The sequence below is a fragment of the Mesitornis unicolor genome, unplaced genomic scaffold (genome assembly GCF_000695765.1).
Source record: "Mesitornis unicolor isolate BGI_N332 unplaced genomic scaffold, ASM69576v1 scaffold14179, whole genome shotgun sequence".
Taxonomy (NCBI): domain Eukaryota; kingdom Metazoa; phylum Chordata; class Aves; order Mesitornithiformes; family Mesitornithidae; genus Mesitornis; species Mesitornis unicolor.
Genome location: NW_010205352.1, coordinates 134,335 through 151,063, shown reverse-complemented (window position 1 = coordinate 151,063; position 16,729 = coordinate 134,335). Strand labels below are relative to the sequence as shown.

Here is a 16,729-nt window from a genome sequence, read left to right as displayed (position 1 = left end):
GCTTGTGGTGGAGGGCGAGGCCGGGCGCTGCGAGATCAGCGACCTGAAGCAGGTGGAAGGCGAAGCGTCCTGCAACAGCCGCAAGGGGAAGCTCATCATCTTTTACGAGTGGAACCTGCGCCTCAGCTGGAAAGGTACGAGAGGAGGACAGTGGCTCTGAGGGGACCGGCACGGCGGAGATCTGCCTGCGCCGGGCTGCGGGGGCGGTCGGTGAGGCGCTACCGTGGCCGTGCTCCTCGCAGGCGTTTGTCAGGGGCTAACGGCGCTTTCTCTGGTCTCGGCCAGCGCTGACAATGAGCGGCCACCCAGCCGGCGGTGGGAGAGACTGCCCCGGCCTCGCTTAGCCTTTCCTGGCCGAAAGGAGAGGTGGCTGGGTGCTCAGCGTGTTTCCACCCGTGGCCCCAGCTTTCATGGGAAGATTTGCAGTGATAGGGGTTTTCTTCGGGTTTATCTTGGTCTTTGCAAAGCTGGCTCTGCTAATTGGCTCTGCGGGATCAGGAGTGATCACTTTGGAAAGTAAACTGTCTCCTTCTGATTGGAAAACCAGGAATATTTTAATGAACTATAGTGAATAAAAATCATAGGGAGGTTGCACGACACACTTGGGCCTGAACTGTAATAAAAGTTCATTTTTAAATAATCTTGAGACCCTAGCTTGTCTTCCCCCCCCCCACACCCATTTTTGTTGTGCCACACAGGTTTCTTAGCATTGTTTTAGCAGTCTGTCAGCACAGTAGTACTCATTTTGCTTTGCAACAAGTAAATATTTCTCTTGTGGTGAGGTGTGTATTGCTTACAACACTGTGCTAGAATTGTTTCAGTTTCCTAGCATGTGCAAATTACAACTCTGTAACAGGAAGCAGGAGAACCTAAGAAGTGTAAAAGTGCAGGCATTTCCAAAAATTTAGCATAGCTTACATTGAGGATAATTAATTACACGAGGAAAAAAAAACAAACCTAGAAATAATTCTGGACTATTTGGAATAACAGGGGCTGTGCACGTGTTTTTGTTGTGCTGCATCCATGTGCTACCCCAGCTCCTGGAAGGTCATCCTCTGCTGTACTTGCCCCATGGCAAGCTCTTTATTTGCAGAGATCTTTTTCTGACCTTAAGGAATTCTTCCCATTTATTAAATATCTAAGGCTTGATGGCGTGTCGTGGACCATCTCTCTTGCATTGGAGTAAGAAGCAAGAAGAGCTGATAAAAAGCACCTGCGTGGTCAAGTGTACGTGGCTATTGGAATGCCAAATGATGGGCTGTTCCTCCCCAGAATACAGCACTTATTTCTGGGGCCTCAGTTGTTACAGTAGGAGGTGGGAATACCAAGAGCCATACTTAAAGTTCCTGTTTTAATTCCTGTGCCTCAAAACAGGGCTGTAGGATCAGCATTTCAGGTAAATCGTGCACTGCTCCTCTTCTGGTGCCCTTTCCACTGTGGTTCTTCATGGCTGTTTTTCCTGGTTGGGCTGACTGGGACTTCATCCTTTGCCTCAATGTTGGGATCAGGGCTTGTGTTGGAACAGATGTGGAATGGAGGTTTGCTCCCACAGTAGTAGGGGACTTAAAGAAGTACTGTTAGTTATGTAGTTTTGTTTGCATTGATAGTTAACTATGTTTTAAATGTTACAAGAGTGTTATAAACCAAGAGCATACTTAGAGTTGTGATCTAAATGTTTACAGGAAGGCAGACATACTCTGTCATGCAGTTTGTGTCAGTATAGTTTAAATAATCGTAATCAGCTTTTTGATGTTTTGAGTCTTTTTTATATAAGCTAAAATAATGTCAATTTTTAAACACTTGTTATTTTTGGTTGATTTTTGTTTTATTTCTGTGTATAAAGCTTAGAAGTAGGCAGATGCAGTATTTTGTTTTTATTTCTTTACAAATACTTTGAAAATTCTTTTCCTCTGCTAGGTGTTTATGCTTTTCAGTGTTTGGACAACTCTGATTTGCGTTGGGTACGTTTCTTGGTTCAGTGTTGCATGGGGTGGATCATGTCTTTGAGAGCTCTTTTTTTTTCTAAAGGAGTTTGCTGCTACAGAGTGAAATTCTGAGAGAGTTGGGGCTGAGGATTTTTTTTTCTTAATTTGTTAGCCATGGTGTGTGCTTTCTGAGAGCTGCGAGTTAGAAATGAGAGTTCAGACTGAACGGCTAAAAACACTAATTGCAGTGATTATTTAGTTTTACAGGTCTTCTAGGATAACTGGTTATTCAAGCAATGATTAAAATCTGGATGCATAAGAACGTGATAATATAGATCCTTAAATCTGCAGCAGGTTTGAAAATCCCAATCTTGGAAAAACGTTGCCTTTAGCAATTTAGTTTAGAGAGCAACGAGAAAGTGAGGAACTAAAGGTACCTAATGGCACTAAAATTGAGCAAAGTGTCTGTTCTATCATTTGTTTAAAGATGTAATGAGGATTTTAGTGGATTACTCTACATTGTGATGCAAGCTTTATGACGTGTATCTTCTTTTAAAAGTTGCGTATTTCAGCATTGGGTTTATAGGCAGGTCTTCCTGAGACTGGGCTTTCACTGTTAATTTTCTGAAATAGTGGTTTGGCAGGCAGCATAAAAAATCATTTATTCTTAGGTCTGTTATTGGAATCCCCTGAGATCCAGGCAAATATTCTGATTGTTTGGTAAAAAGGGAAAAGTTTTGCTTACCTTACAGTGATAGTAGAAATGCAGAGCTGTGCCAGCGCTCTGCCTGTGTGGTGTTGACCCCCAGCTTTGTTTGTTCACTGCCTGGACTTTGCTGTCCAGCACAGGTATCTTTTGCATTTATTAATCTCTTGGACAAGCACTTTTCTGAAGGGGGAGGATGGACAACCTATGTACTGTTTTTATAAGTTTAAATTTGTTGTCTGTTCTGTGTTACCTGGGAATCTTTTTTAAAAGTTCTGAAAATTGTTCATGAAGTTAGCTGAATGGGCTGATGTCAAGTTTGTGTTTTGCTCTGAAAAGCTGCTTCTCACATGCTTGCACTTCCTTTTGGGGGAGGGTAGCTGAAAATAAGATTTGCTTTACTATCAGCAGAGACAATGTTGCGTGGTTTTGCCTGTGCCAATCCTGGGCTGGAAGAACGCAGTCAAGAGAAAACTCAGATGGCTGCATGTGGTTTGTGTTTGGCCCGGAAGTGTTTGATCGGTGTTGTTGACTGGTTCATGTGGCTTCCTGCCTGAGCCAACAGGTCCTGCTGGGCACTTTGAGAAGCCCAGGAGCGGTCTCTTGGCTTAGCCTTTCCCTGCATGGTTGTCTACTTGTGGGTTAACAGACTGCGTATTGCGCTGTGCTTTGTGGGCTTAGCTCCTGCCTAGGAAGGAATCTTTGTGCTGTACCCCACGTTGTGTTAGGAACCCCCATTCACTCTTTCTCTTGCTAAGAGATGTCTGAGCGTTTGCGTGCTTTACTGTGATCTTGACTGGTAGAACCTCAGGTTATATCTGTGCATCATGGCCCCCTGTAGCATGGTGGTCATTTCAGGGTAGTGATTAAAAATGAGAGTGATGTTACGTAGCAGTTGGATCTAGCTGGCTGCTTTGAAGGCGAGAGAATTAAGAGAAACATCATGTCTGCCTTTGTGATAAGAAGTCCCCTTTTGCCATCATGTTTAACACTGGATTGTTTGTATTTTAGTTTTGCTGAGAGACTGATAAAACTTGTTATTGTGTTTTGTATGTTTTGACAAATAAGCTGATGAAACAGTATGAATTTAACTGGATTTGGGGTAGAACTGCATATTTCTGCTATTGCTTTCTAAAGAGATTTTAACATGATCTAAATAGTGAATAAATTTAAATAACTAAATGTTTTTGCAAGGCAAGGGGGAAAAGTCTTCAGTGTAATGGAAGAAGAGGAGCATCAGGCCTTAAATTCACTCTCTTCACTGTAAGGCCTGAGGCAAAGAAGTGCAGTGCAGGGTTCATGTCCCAGAAGGTGTTCTTAGAGCTGTGTAGGTAAGTGATGGTGGGCCTTTGCCCAGCATGCAGAAGCGGAGTGCAATGTCTGTTCTTGCCAAGCCTTTCTGATGTGTTCAGTGGTGACTGGCAGCTTGCAGTAAAGCTATTAAGAGTAAGAACGAGTGTTCTAAAAAATTGGCATGTGTAAAAAAAAATGTCAATTCTATACCTGTCCATTATACACACGTTTTACCGTAACGTGCCTGTATGTCGGGAGCTTTTCAGGTATTTATAAGGAATAGTGAGCATTCTAGGCAGCCTCTGAATAAAGGGCAGACAAGTTTAGGGGAAGAGGAAGTTATTTTTCTCCTGCCCCCTTTTAGACTTGCATTCTGCATTGGCAGCCGTCGGTTGTTGTAAGTGGAGAGCTTGAGAACAGCTGAGAGCTGAGGGGAGAGCAGCGGCAGAGCGGTAGTGCACGCTGTGCTGAGTGGGAAAGTGGACCTGTGTGTGTGTACGTACCTTAAGGCAGCTATGCAGGGAATGCGGTTCTGAGGTGAGGTTACTGTGAAAGTACTGTGACGCATTCGAGTCTTTTGGTTGCTATTTAGTTCCTTTAAACTGGATTGTAAGCATCTTGCTTCAAGTAACACTTTTGTACAACTAATTTCCAAAATAAAACTCTTGCTATGGGGGAAATAGTTTTTAATTATGCATTTAAGAATTCATTATGTTAATACAGGTACAGTGAAAGAGTCTGGTGAGAAACATAAGGGATCTCTTGAAATTCCTAACCTGTCAGAAGAAAATGAGGTAGATGATACAGAGGTAGGTGTGAAATACTGATATGGCTCTATAGGTTCAGAATCCCTAAATAAAGCATTAATTGACATTTAGGCATCATATTTTGATTTATCCTGTGATTAAGTGAGATAATTAACACTTGGATAGTTTATTTCACGTTTCCATTTTTTATACTTTGAATAATGACTTATCTCCATTCTCAAACACCTACTAGGAATGTGCACAGTTTTCTTTGCTAATTACTGTTTGTGATGATGTACTAACTACAGAATTGAGAAGGACTCTGCTTGTTGTAGTCTTTCCTCCCCCCTACCCAGATACACTTTCAAAACTGTAAGCCCTGAAGGAATCTCCTTGCTGGTTGTAGAGCACTGGATACTGTGGCATCCAGAGATTCCTCATGCTGTGTAGTAGGCAATGCTGTTTATACTTGATGATCCTGACTAGGCTACTGTGGAGACAAGATACTACACTTATTTAAGTCAAAACCCAAGGGGACTTACTTATTTTTAGCAAAGGTGGGATAAACTGAGAAGATAATGAACTTGAATTGCAGCTGTCCTCTGAATGTAGTAAACACAGACAAAATACTTTGTTGCCAGAACCCAAAAAGCGCATGTTTAGATGCCTCTCAGATCTTGTAATTTTTCTGTTTCTAGATAAATGTTAGCAAAAAGAAAGGGGAAGGTGATGTTCTGAAGGATCTTATGAGAACTGAAGGAACCACAAAAGTCAGGGAGGCCCTGAGAGATTACCTGAAAGCACTTAAAACAGGTAAGCTAAGCCAGTACGTTAGGTATGGTTTTATGCAGTCTTCTTTCTTGACTAGGCTGGTAATAAATATATTGACAAGTCCTTGGATTGGTACTGTTTTTATTTTTAATTGTCACCAGCTGAGTTGAAATAAGTTAGTCCTACCAGTCAAAATCACCACTGCTGTCAAACATGGCCTTGTCTGTAAGTTTGGGTAGCACTCCAGGCTGTATTGTGTTAGGTGTCCTGAGCAGAGATCGCTGTAACACCTGCAGGCTGACAGACACCCAGCCCTCAGCTTGTCCCTTCTCTGCTGGGCTGTTGAGAAGTTCATGGAGGTGGTGCATTGCTCAGTGGGCAGATATGACTAATTTTGGGCCAGGTAACTTTGAAAAGCCTTGTGTTTTTAAGGGAAACTGGCCTTTAGGCTCTTTTGTTAATAAAAACACGTAGGTAAGGTGGGGAGACTCAATTGGAGAGATGTCTCCTGCTCTGTGCTCCATTCTGCAATTTTACCCATTCTCCACAGTTTTGGCCAGCAGTTTTCTTTACTTGTCGAAATGCTAAGGTGGTTGTACAGCTCAATTTCATACCAAAGAGTGCTTTTCTTTATTACAGAGTTTACGTTGGGAATGATTCTGCCAACAAAAGCTACTGTTGGTCAGGAGCTGGCTGCTGAGCAAAAACTAAGTGGGAACACAATGCAAGTATGTTGGCTTTAAATGTTGTGTGGATTTAATATTACCATATGTGCAGTCCCTACAGATTTTGCTGTGGTAACAATTGCATTATCCCAGTGTTTACCTGCAAAAGTGAAAGCCTTTGGCATGAAACTGCCTCCTCATTGCCGTTTTGGGGCCTGTAACACAGAAATGAACTGTCACAGATCCTGGGCACGGGTCTGCCAGGTGGGGAGAGAGCACAGCAGCATTTATGTACCCTGGAATGTTTTATTCTGTAACAGCTGTAGCTTCAGCTGGGAAGCTGGGATTCATCTGCACGTATCACTTCCCCCAGGAAGCAGGTTGCACAATGAATGTATATTCACCACACAGCATGTATAAGAATGCACTGGTGACAACAACCCTGCCATTCCAGAACTTGGAAATGTTTGATTTTTGCACGCACTCACATGATTATTTTTTGCTTTGCAGGATTCTGTTTCACCACAGTCTTTGGATATAGTTGGTGTAAAAATTCCAACAGTGAAGATACTTATGAGAGAACTCTTCAACTCTCCAGCAGATGAACTTTATAGCATCTTCACAACTAAGGAGGTAAGTAATACTTTCAGTAGGCAATATAACTCCCTGGGGATGTTGCTATATCTGAATAGTTGTGTAGTAATAAATGTGTGCCATTCATAGTGTCAAGTACAGATAATACTCCTTAAGCACATTAAATGGGGAGATGTGATCATCCAGATACTGAAGGATTAATGAGCTGCCCTTTTCTTGTAACGTAACACTAAGTATCTGTAATTCTCATAATTTGCTCCTCACGTTTTGCTGAATAGGTTCCCCTTTTAAACGACTGAGGCATTTCACTGGTGAAAATGCTGAAGGATTGAGGCAGTGTGTCGGTCTGGTCTCCTAGCAAGGAACAAAGGGGAGGGAGCTTACCTTGTTGACAAGCTGTCAATTTTTTGCGATAGCCGTCAGAAACCACTAGAACATGCAATAGCATCATTCCACCTTTACCCTTTTAATGAGAGCTTATTATCTGGCCAGTTGTTACCTTAATAGGAAGACAAGCCAACTAAACAAACTGAAGCTGCATCTTTCTGTAGTTTATATGCAGCTGTCATGTGCTCCTTTGGTAGTTAGAAAAGGCTGAGCTTTTCTCATTCAGGAGCCTGAAGTGCTCAGTACTGGCAGTTGTTATTCTCAGCTTACAGCTTAATTAGATGAACTATTGGATGCAGTGATACTGTTGCTTATAGGGTACAAAATACAAAGTCACTAATTATGGGTTTGTGTCCTTCAAAAGAGCCTGGGCTAGTATCAGAGACCTTTACCTTGGAATCCCAACACTACCAGTAGGAAAAATAATGGGTCTCTGTAGTTCTCTTGTACCTTCCTAGGGCTGCTGCTCTGTCTCCCTCATATTTAAATCCAGTATCAGCCAGCCACATCTCTGTGTGTGAATGTATGTATGTATAGATGTGGGTGTGTGCGCTTTGTCCACACCCCTTCATGTTGCTAGAGTCTACTGGTTATTGCATTTACCATCACAGGTTTTTCAGCATTTACATCCTCATTCGGTCACCTCATTGACTCCTGCTAGTACCACAGGCTTCAGTGGCGTGCTATATAAAATGGCAAGTCCGATTAGCGCTTACGGACTCTTACATATATTACAGTTCAGTTAATTTCTTCAGCAGACCTCCCTTGTCTCATAAAATGATGCATTATGTATCAGTATAGATTTGTAGCTAACTGACTTGTGCTGTATTCTTCCTTTGCCAGTTGGTACAGAAGTTTTCTAAATGTCCTGCTGTGATCGAAGCTGTGAAAGGAGGCAGACTTCAGATGTTTGATGGTTGTGTCAGCGGTGAATACGCAGAATTGGTAAAAAGCTGCTTCTTCTTAGCACTTTAAAAATGGGGGGGGGGGGGGGGTTTGGTGTGTCTGTCAACCCCTTCTCTAAGCTAAAAAGTACCATTAAGTTTCTGACATGTCAGCTTCTCTAACAGATATTCAGTTCCTCTACTACAAAGCCAAAAATTTGCTATTACGTTATGTGATTTTTCTTCTCCATCAACAGAGCGCAGGCACTGACTACACCTAATGACCTGCACTGGGGGAGAAAACTCTCAGCACCATCCTGTTGTTTTACTAGAAGTGAGAAAGCAGGTTTAAGGTTAATTTCCCAAATCCGTATCGTTCCTTGTAACTCGAGAAATGATCTTTCTTCTATTCAGGACAAATGTCATGCTCTCCCCAACTCAATGCTTTTGCACATAGCCGGGAAAAATGGTAATTTTAACTCAGCTCCATTTTTGAAACCTCTGAAAGATCACTTTCACAGTTGCTAAGCTTATATTTGGTATCTTAATGTCCATCCAGATAGTGGGCAGTATCACTGACAACTGGACAACTTTTAAAAAAGCCTTGGAAAATTGGATTTGCAGTTCACGCTTAGAAGATTTGTTGCTGAGTCCAGAAAGGGCTCAGTTGGGAAACAAACACTGCAGAACTGTTACACCTGAGATTGGCTTCAGCAGCAACATCCCATTATGGAAGCTAAGGAAAGTCAGTCGTAGTCCACGAGATAAGGAAATCTTTACATGAAACAATCAAAAAATAATCTTACGGGCTTAGTGAGAGCAGTAAGCCTGATTTAGACCACACTGTAAACCATTATTTATGCCTTAAATAAAAAAATAATCCCAGGCATACTCTTATGTCATGCTTAGAAATCTCAGAGGTGAAAACATGACTCTAAATTATGCCCATTTCAATAAACCTGTTGTTTTCTAATGCTGCTCCCCTAACTTTTTAAGGGAGAATTAGCATTGCGTAGTTGTAATGTGAATTGTCGCGAATGCTAACGAGGAGAAGCTTTTCATCTTCTTACAGGTCCCAAGCCAAAGAATTGTCCTGAAGTGGCGGTGTAGAAGCTGGCCTGATGGTGAGTCTTTTTGAGTACCTTTAAGAGGCTGCTCCTTCTCCCTGCACCGTGCAAACGTGACATCTGACAGCCTTGCTGCCTGGAAGCTCCCTTAGTCTGCGTTCTTTGGAGAACAGCCTGATGTGCACAGCAGTTCTCCTCTGTGAAAACAGGCTTCACTCAGACACAGGCAAAAGCAGATAACGAAATTAGCAACGACAAATGTAGTCCTTTAAAAAGCACTTTATTGAAATGTTGTATTTTTTTTCTTCAGAACATTATGCAACGGTTGCCTTGAATTTCAAGGATATGGCTGCTCAAACTGAACTGCAGTTAGAGTGCAAAGGAGTTCCCGTCTCTAATGAAGACAGTACAAGACACTGTTGGAAGAAGCAGCATTTTGAAGAAATCCATATTTTACTGCAGCAATCCCAAGACAACACGGAATGATAACAGCTCTGTAGTTTTGTTAGGGCATTACTTTTTATACTTGGTTAACATTTGTTTTTTTAAAAAGCATAATTTATTGGTGGGAAGAATAAAGACCCACTTCTATGGTACTGTATATAATTTAAGTATTATTTATGGATTGGTAGTGAATGAGGTGGTAAGTCAGACAATGTATGGAAACAGCTTTACTTGGGGAAACTGATCTCTGCTCTGCTTGCCTGCAACTTCAGAGAGTAATGATTCAGCTGCAGTAAAGTACTGCCATCATAGGTAGGTAAGCTACGTGAATCAAGAGGAAGCATCTGCGGTTGTTTTAATAGTCAGTGTTACAGAGTGGGAAAATTAAAGCCCTCTAGGAGATGGAGCTCCAATCAGAGGTTAACTGCCAGGGATTGTAAAACTGCCGATATATTAGATCTTTCAGTAAAAGGGGGGATACATTTTACAGCCTCTTTAAATACTTACAAGTGCTTTAACTGCAGACTGAATTTGCTTCTAACTCTGTAGATGGTCTTTTAGGAAAAGACAGATAATAAACAATGTCATGTAATTTGGGTCGGAATGATGGTTAGCACTGCTAAGTCTGCATGCACTCTACTCTCTTACATGACCTTAGTGTGAAATTTACTTTGGAAGAAACAAACAGTAATAACGCTTCCTTTTTGCGGTTCCGTAAGTCTTCCACTTAAATGCTTTGTAGCCCTCTGCAATCCTGTAGCTCAAATAAAAGTGAGCAACTGTTTGTTACGGAAATTTGACAGGAGAGCAGTTGGGATACTGAAAGCAAAGAATTGCTACTCTTAATTAAACCACACTGAGGTTATAGCAGGGATAACTTCATTCTCAAATGCTTTATAAAAAGTGTATGAAATACGCAATTTGAAACAAATTGACCAAAAAAGGGCAAGCTGCCTTTGGAAAAAAACATGGTTGCATCAATAAAAACTTGTGATTTTTACATGCAGTTTATTTTCTCCATTAACTGATAGTGCCAAACTAAACAAGTCTGTATAGAAGTTGAGTCCTATATATTTCATTTTTTACAGGATGCCAACATACCTTACCACATACAAAACTACACCGTGCGGAAGATAAAGATGTGTTGCTTTTTTCCTACAGGCGCAGTGTTCCCTGAAGTTTGCAGTCAGTTACCCCCTTTGAGCTTAGGCGAGGTAACAAGAACAGAACCCTTGCAGTGGGAGGATGGACGTACAGAGTGGTCACTAAGTGTTGTGCTGCTTGTGATCTAGGTGTCCAGATGAAGGATGGAGATCAGCCTCTTGAGAAATGGCATGTTCTAGCATCTTTATTTTTCCAAATGCTCAAAGTTTACTTTGTCCTTGAATATTTATCAAAAAAGGTTAAGAACCTAACATTTTGAATACAACATGGTTTAGAGTATTGATGGACGAATGGGAAACCTTTAAATAAAAATAGAAAATTAAGTTTAAGACGAAGATCAGGCTAAGCCATTTTGTGTGTAGATGGTTTTGTGACTATTATGTGAGGATAGGCTGTTACATCTCACAGATTTCTTCAAACAGTGTACCTTAAAGGCCTAGGACTGATCTGGGAAGTATGCCGCACCAGTTTTCCCTCATGACTAAAACCCCTCCACCTTAGGGGCACAAATGCCCACTACCTGTAGTGTCTCCTTCCAGCAGCAGCAGTAATCAGCTGGACCAATTGCCAATCATCAGTATTAACAAAGAAGTGACTAACTGACTTGTGTTTCTGGAGTTGCACCACTTGCTTCCAGGTGTGAGACAGCCAAAACCTCCAGGAAACTGCAGCTGCTGCTGGGAGGTCTTCTGTAGCAGGCTTTGTGTTCCCTCCTGCCTGCACAGCTGTAAGTTTGATAATAAGTACAAGCTTTCTTAAGTCCACATTACTTAGTAGCTACCTTTTCATCCTGCTTGTAGGCCAGTCTAGTGTAAGAAATGGGCAGTCAGCTTTCACACCCACAAACAGGCACTGATGATGCTCCTTGCAGGCCACAAAAAAAAAAAAAAGTGTTCTTTTTATTCCTGCAGTGATCTTCCCATCTTCACTGTACGTGCTGAGACTTAGCTGACATTAGTACTTTATTGCCAACCCGAAAGTTCAATTTCTGCACACAGTTATTTTGGAATTGAGAAAAATCAAAGAGAAGTTCATTTTACTCACAGCAGGTAGCCTTCAGGCGGATTTCTAGCACTATCACACAGCCTTAGCTTAAAGGGGGCAATCGTCATTTTAGGGAAAACAATTTATTCTTCAGTGCTAAAATTTCTCATAGACTCTCCAAGACTTTAATAAAACCAAAGAATGTTAAGCTCCTTGTGATCCTCAGCTGTTGGGCTGGATCGAGCAGCGTTATGAAGTACATATCATTTGGTAACAGTACGATGCTATGATTGACAGTATCAGAAATGTAGTTTGTTTTCGAAATAAGTCCCTCTGAAGAGTTCTCTGTCCTAAAATCTTCCCAGTATAACAAAAGAGAAAACAACAGGAGTAGAGTTGGTGAGAAATAAGCTCAAATTTACTGGAATTCACATGTTTTAAGGAGACTGATGAGCACAGAAGACATTTCAGGGAGAGTGAGCAGTATGAAAGACGTGACAAAGCAGAAAGGACAAAACAGTTTTGTTGGTGATGTAGTGCTTTTGTAATGTATTAAGATTCTGGTCAGCAACCCGGTCTCTGAGAAAGCCAAAAGGAAAAATAATTAAATGTGGAAGACAAGATTTTTAAGACTTTAGCCAAAAAGGTGTACAGAGGGTGGTCTCGAAAGTCTGAGTCTAGGAGGTATAGGCTGACTCTTAGGGCTTGTGCACAGTGAGGACAGATGGAGGAGATAGTATTTTAAAAGCTTCATTTTGAAGGGGTTAAATGGGAGATGGGCCATCCAGGAGGAAATCCCTAACAGAATCACAGAATGTTAGGAGTTGGAAGAGCCTTGAAAGATCATCCAGTCCAACCCCCTGCAGGATCACCTAGAGTAGGGCATGCAGGAAACAATGAGAGGTAGGATGAGCTATGGAAGAGAGTAAAAGCTTTAAAGAGACTGAGGAAGGAAGGCAGTTGGAAGATGGAGTTTTCAAAGACAAGAGATTTAAAAAGCCCCAAACATTCTTGAAGGCAAAGAAATACAAGCCAAAAAACTGATTCAAAGTAAAAGAAGGGGCATGCTATGGAACCAATCATGACTTACAGAACATGTAAAATGAGGGACATGGAGGATGATAACGAAAAAATGGATGCAAACAAGGATGTGGAAGGAGACAAGGAGCAGGTAGTGCTTGCTTTTGTTTAAAAAAACTGAATAGGGGGAAATTGAAAGGTATGTAAGGGAGAAGCTGTAAGAATAATGATAGTTCTAGGAATCTTGCCACAACTTTAAAGGAAAGCTAGTATTAAATTCAGTTTAGAACGACAAGACAATCAATTAAAGCTAATCAACATGGTTTTAAGTATCTTGTAAAATTTGATCTAGCTTTTTGAAGAGGTTGCAGAGGGAACTGCTGGCCTAACATAGCTTATATGCATGATGCAGGTCTTGCTACGTAAAGGTACTTTGCTTAGAGAGCTACCAAAACCCAACACATCATGGAACCATAACATGAAATAGTAACTTCTTTGTTAATGGAAAATGGTTATCAAATAAATGGACTTCTAGTGGGATTATAAATGGCCAGTTATAGATATATATTTGTGAGAAAATATCGGACAGTAAAATGCAAAATTACCACTAATAGCATTTGCAAATCACATGTATAGGTCTGTAGGGGAAAACATCCTGAAAAATAACTTCAAGGACTAGTCAGTGAGCAACTGAACACAGAAGGGCTGATGTTCATCTGGGAACACAGGATAAAGGGTTGTATTATCTGTGTATCATTTATGAAATCATTGTTAAATACTGTTGATTCTTGGTATACACTTCAAAAAGAGGTTCGAAATAATGAGAAAAAACATCACAGAAGACAGAATTCCGCCGTTCAGTGACGGAATTGTGGCGTGAACTCATCCCACGTGAGAGGCTACAGCCCACAAAGTGCAGTAGCTGAAAGGTGAAGTCAGACAACAATCCAGAAATCAGATGCACATTTTTAATAAGAGTAATTAATTGAGAGCACTCACCAAAGGGTTATAATGGCTGCTTCATCTCCTTAGGATTTGTAGATTTATAGGCGAGTATCTTCCTAAAGACATCCTAACCCAGCCATTTGTAGGCTTGGTAAAAGACTTGATAGATGAATTCTGATGGACATTATGTAGAAGTTTTGACTAGAAGCTGCTGCTGATTTCTCTGAAGTTACAATCTATGGAGAGGTTGATCAGAAAGGTAGGAAAGTTATTCTTAAAGAGAGTGAAAACATAATTACTTCATATCTGAAGAATGAGACCAACATAAGCACTCACCAGCATCAACATAGTGTCTGTAAATGCAGGAATTAAAAGTGCTAATAAAGGGCAATAAAAAGTGTAAACTTTAAAGACAGAAATCATTCATTACAGAAATTTAAATTAGATTTAAAGAGAGTATGAGGAGTCACAAAAGCACCACATGATAGAATTGTGGAGAAACAAATTATGCTAACCTACATGAAATAGTAGGCAGAATGGAGGAATTTGGAAGAAAAAAGACCAAGACAGACAATGTGTTTTGAAGACAACAGAAAAACAGATGAGCTGAGCAGCTGGAAGATGAAGCTGAAAATCGAGTTTAATCAGATATTAAAGCCGGTATCATTGACAGTCTGAAAGATCACAGAGGAAATGGCTGTTGCTCAGAAATAACGGGAGGAAATGTGACAGGGAAAGGTGATAAAAGTCATTCCATCATTCTGGGGGGTGAAGTTGTCAAGAAAGCATGGCCAGTGGAGTCGGCCCCAGGGGCAGCGTGGATAGAGGGGAAAAGGAAGTCTGCAATTGGTGCAGGAGAAAGACGTGATTAATACAGGTTAAAATTAGGGAAATGAAATGAAAAGTTCCACTGGCTTCTGATGCCACTTCATGTTCTAATAGTGGGGAAAAAAGTAAACAACCACCAATTCCTCTCAGCAGTTGGACTGAACATTCACGTAAACCAGAAAAGGACCCACATTTACATCAATTCTATACATTTGATCATCACTTCTCTCTGCAGCTGTTTCCTTTTTGAAGTTGTCTTTGATGAGAAATCCAAAGACTGAAGCAACATATTATAAACAAATTAAAAGTCATCACAATCAGTTTAATGAAGTGCACAGAATAGCAATTGATCATGTCAATAAAAATAAAACAATTAATTTTACATCAAGTGTGCTTTATTTCCTCCACAGGTATTCTGTTAAATAAAGCACCATATATATACTGCCAGGCCACAGCTAAAGAGGATTCTTTACAGAATCAAATTTCTTGTGGTTGTTTAGTATACAAGTAAACTTAATTTTGATAATAAGAACCACAGCGATCTGAGGCAATCTGCCTCTATTATAAGGTACAAAACTGGCACAGAGGACACCATATTATACACAGTAAAAATGCCGTAAGTTTAAATTACATCATACAGGGCAAGGAAGCCCTGTTCTCCCAGACAGCCATATTAAATGAAAGCCACTACAGTGAACTCTTAATTACATAAAACATACCCATTATTTGATTGCCCTTTAAGAAAGTGTACGGTAGATGCAAAAAAAATAAAACCCAAACAAAAATAAAATCTGGAGTTCTGCCTGACCGAGAATTAAGCATATAAATCTATCTTGCCATTCAAGCAGAGAGCACTGGACAAACTGAAGCACAAAACAGAAATAAGCAAAACTTATACAAACAGCATTTTGGGGGGAAGAAAAAAAAACCCAGACTTAAAAGCAGACATGCTCCATCTAATGTCAAGAAGCAGCTTGGTTTCCTTTCCCAGATATCCTTGTGACCACATGAATCGTAGACTCAATGGTCCTACACAGGATGTCTAAAATGTCATGCTGCTGCATGTGACTAAAAAGTCCTCTGGAATGGCCACAACTGAGTGATAAACCAGTTTCAGGGTCCTGGGGTGGTAAGGCTTGACCATCACAGCTTCTAAAATCTGCAAGGTCAGATAAAACTGCTGAAATCGATGTGGAAGGAAACTCCGAGTCCTCCTCGGCTCCAATGGAATCCTTGGCAGTCTGCAGGTCCTTATATTCTTTGCATTCTTCAAATTTACCATTTCCTGGCTGCTCTTCCGTGTGCTGTGACCGCGTCGCCAACATTATGTCTTCTGAAAATGAAGATGGAACTTCCATTCTGTACTCTTTGACAGAACTGTTCTCGGGGGAAGGAGGGTCTTGCTCAGTGCCCGGATCAATGATGGAAGAGTCCCGTGTCTCGTTATCTGAAGTGCTTGTTGGGGTCAACGCCTCCCGGGGCTCAGGTTTTATATCACTGATGCAGCTGTCGACAGTGTGCTCCTCATCACTGCTGACGCGTCTTCTCTTGACAGGAGTGGCTCCTTCATCATCTGCAAGGAACAGGAAAACTCGCTTAGGGAAAACGCATTGTTTCCATGTCATACATCCAAGTAAGAGGTCTTTCACATTTTTACCCTTTTTCATATTAAACACAGTACTTCAATACATACTTATTTCCTTATAGAAAATTCACGATCGCCTAGAATTTTAGGTCCATACTAAAGTATTTCTTGTGTAGTCTTGGGGATTTGAGCCAAGAAATGGCCCACTCTGCAGCAGTACGAAAACAATGCATTACAGTAATTCTGTAAAAGCTCGTAAAAACAGAATTGTTACAGTGACACCATTATAGAAGGCAAACCTTTAGTTTTTCTTTCTTTGGCTTCTTGCTCTTGTAATGAGTTCCTCTGTTGCTGACAAACTCTACATTTGTTTAAAAGCTCTTGTAAAGTTGGAATCAGGGCTGAATTGAGCTGTTTGGGAGTGTGCACTGAAAGCAGCAAGGCAAGTGCTCGGAGGTCCTAAAAATACAGAAAGTGTATTAACTTCACTAGCCTTATTTCAGACTTGTATTTGATTAATCCTACACACAGACTGTGCAAAAAAGCAGAGGCTTTAGCATGTTCTGAACATCCAAAAGATCAAATTCTAAATACACTTACATTACTGACATTTCCCACTCACTAGTAATTTGCTGACCTTAACGTGGATCTGTCCTAAGCAGACGACAGTATTGTGCTGCTCACTGCAAGAAGAAATCTTTTGCTGGGTCAGAACATCTGA

At 40.9% G+C, this 16,729-nt stretch overlaps 2 protein-coding genes across 2 annotated transcripts in view; one reads left to right on the top strand and one right to left on the bottom strand.

Moving 5' to 3' along the window:
- Positions 1-4: 4 nt before the first annotated feature.
- AHSA2 (AHA1, activator of heat shock 90kDa protein ATPase homolog 2 (yeast)) lies at positions 5-9,639 on the top strand (the record flags this gene model as incomplete). Its single annotated transcript, XM_010191375.1, has 8 exons — positions 5-134; positions 4,648-4,733; positions 5,369-5,483; positions 6,081-6,169; positions 6,617-6,739; positions 7,931-8,032; positions 9,044-9,095; positions 9,349-9,639. Coding segments are annotated over 8 exons (873 nt in total), but the record flags the coding sequence as incomplete, so codon positions are not given.
- A 5,087-nt stretch (positions 9,640-14,726) lies between these two features.
- USP34 (ubiquitin specific peptidase 34) overlaps positions 14,727-16,729 on the bottom strand; it is a gene marked incomplete at its 5' end in the record, with an annotated part of 116,385 nt that continues 114,382 nt past the window's right edge. The window contains 2 exon segments of the mRNA XM_010191374.1: positions 14,727-15,996; positions 16,308-16,467. Of these exon segments, the coding sequence (XP_010189676.1) occupies positions 15,386-15,996; positions 16,308-16,467 (771 nt within the window).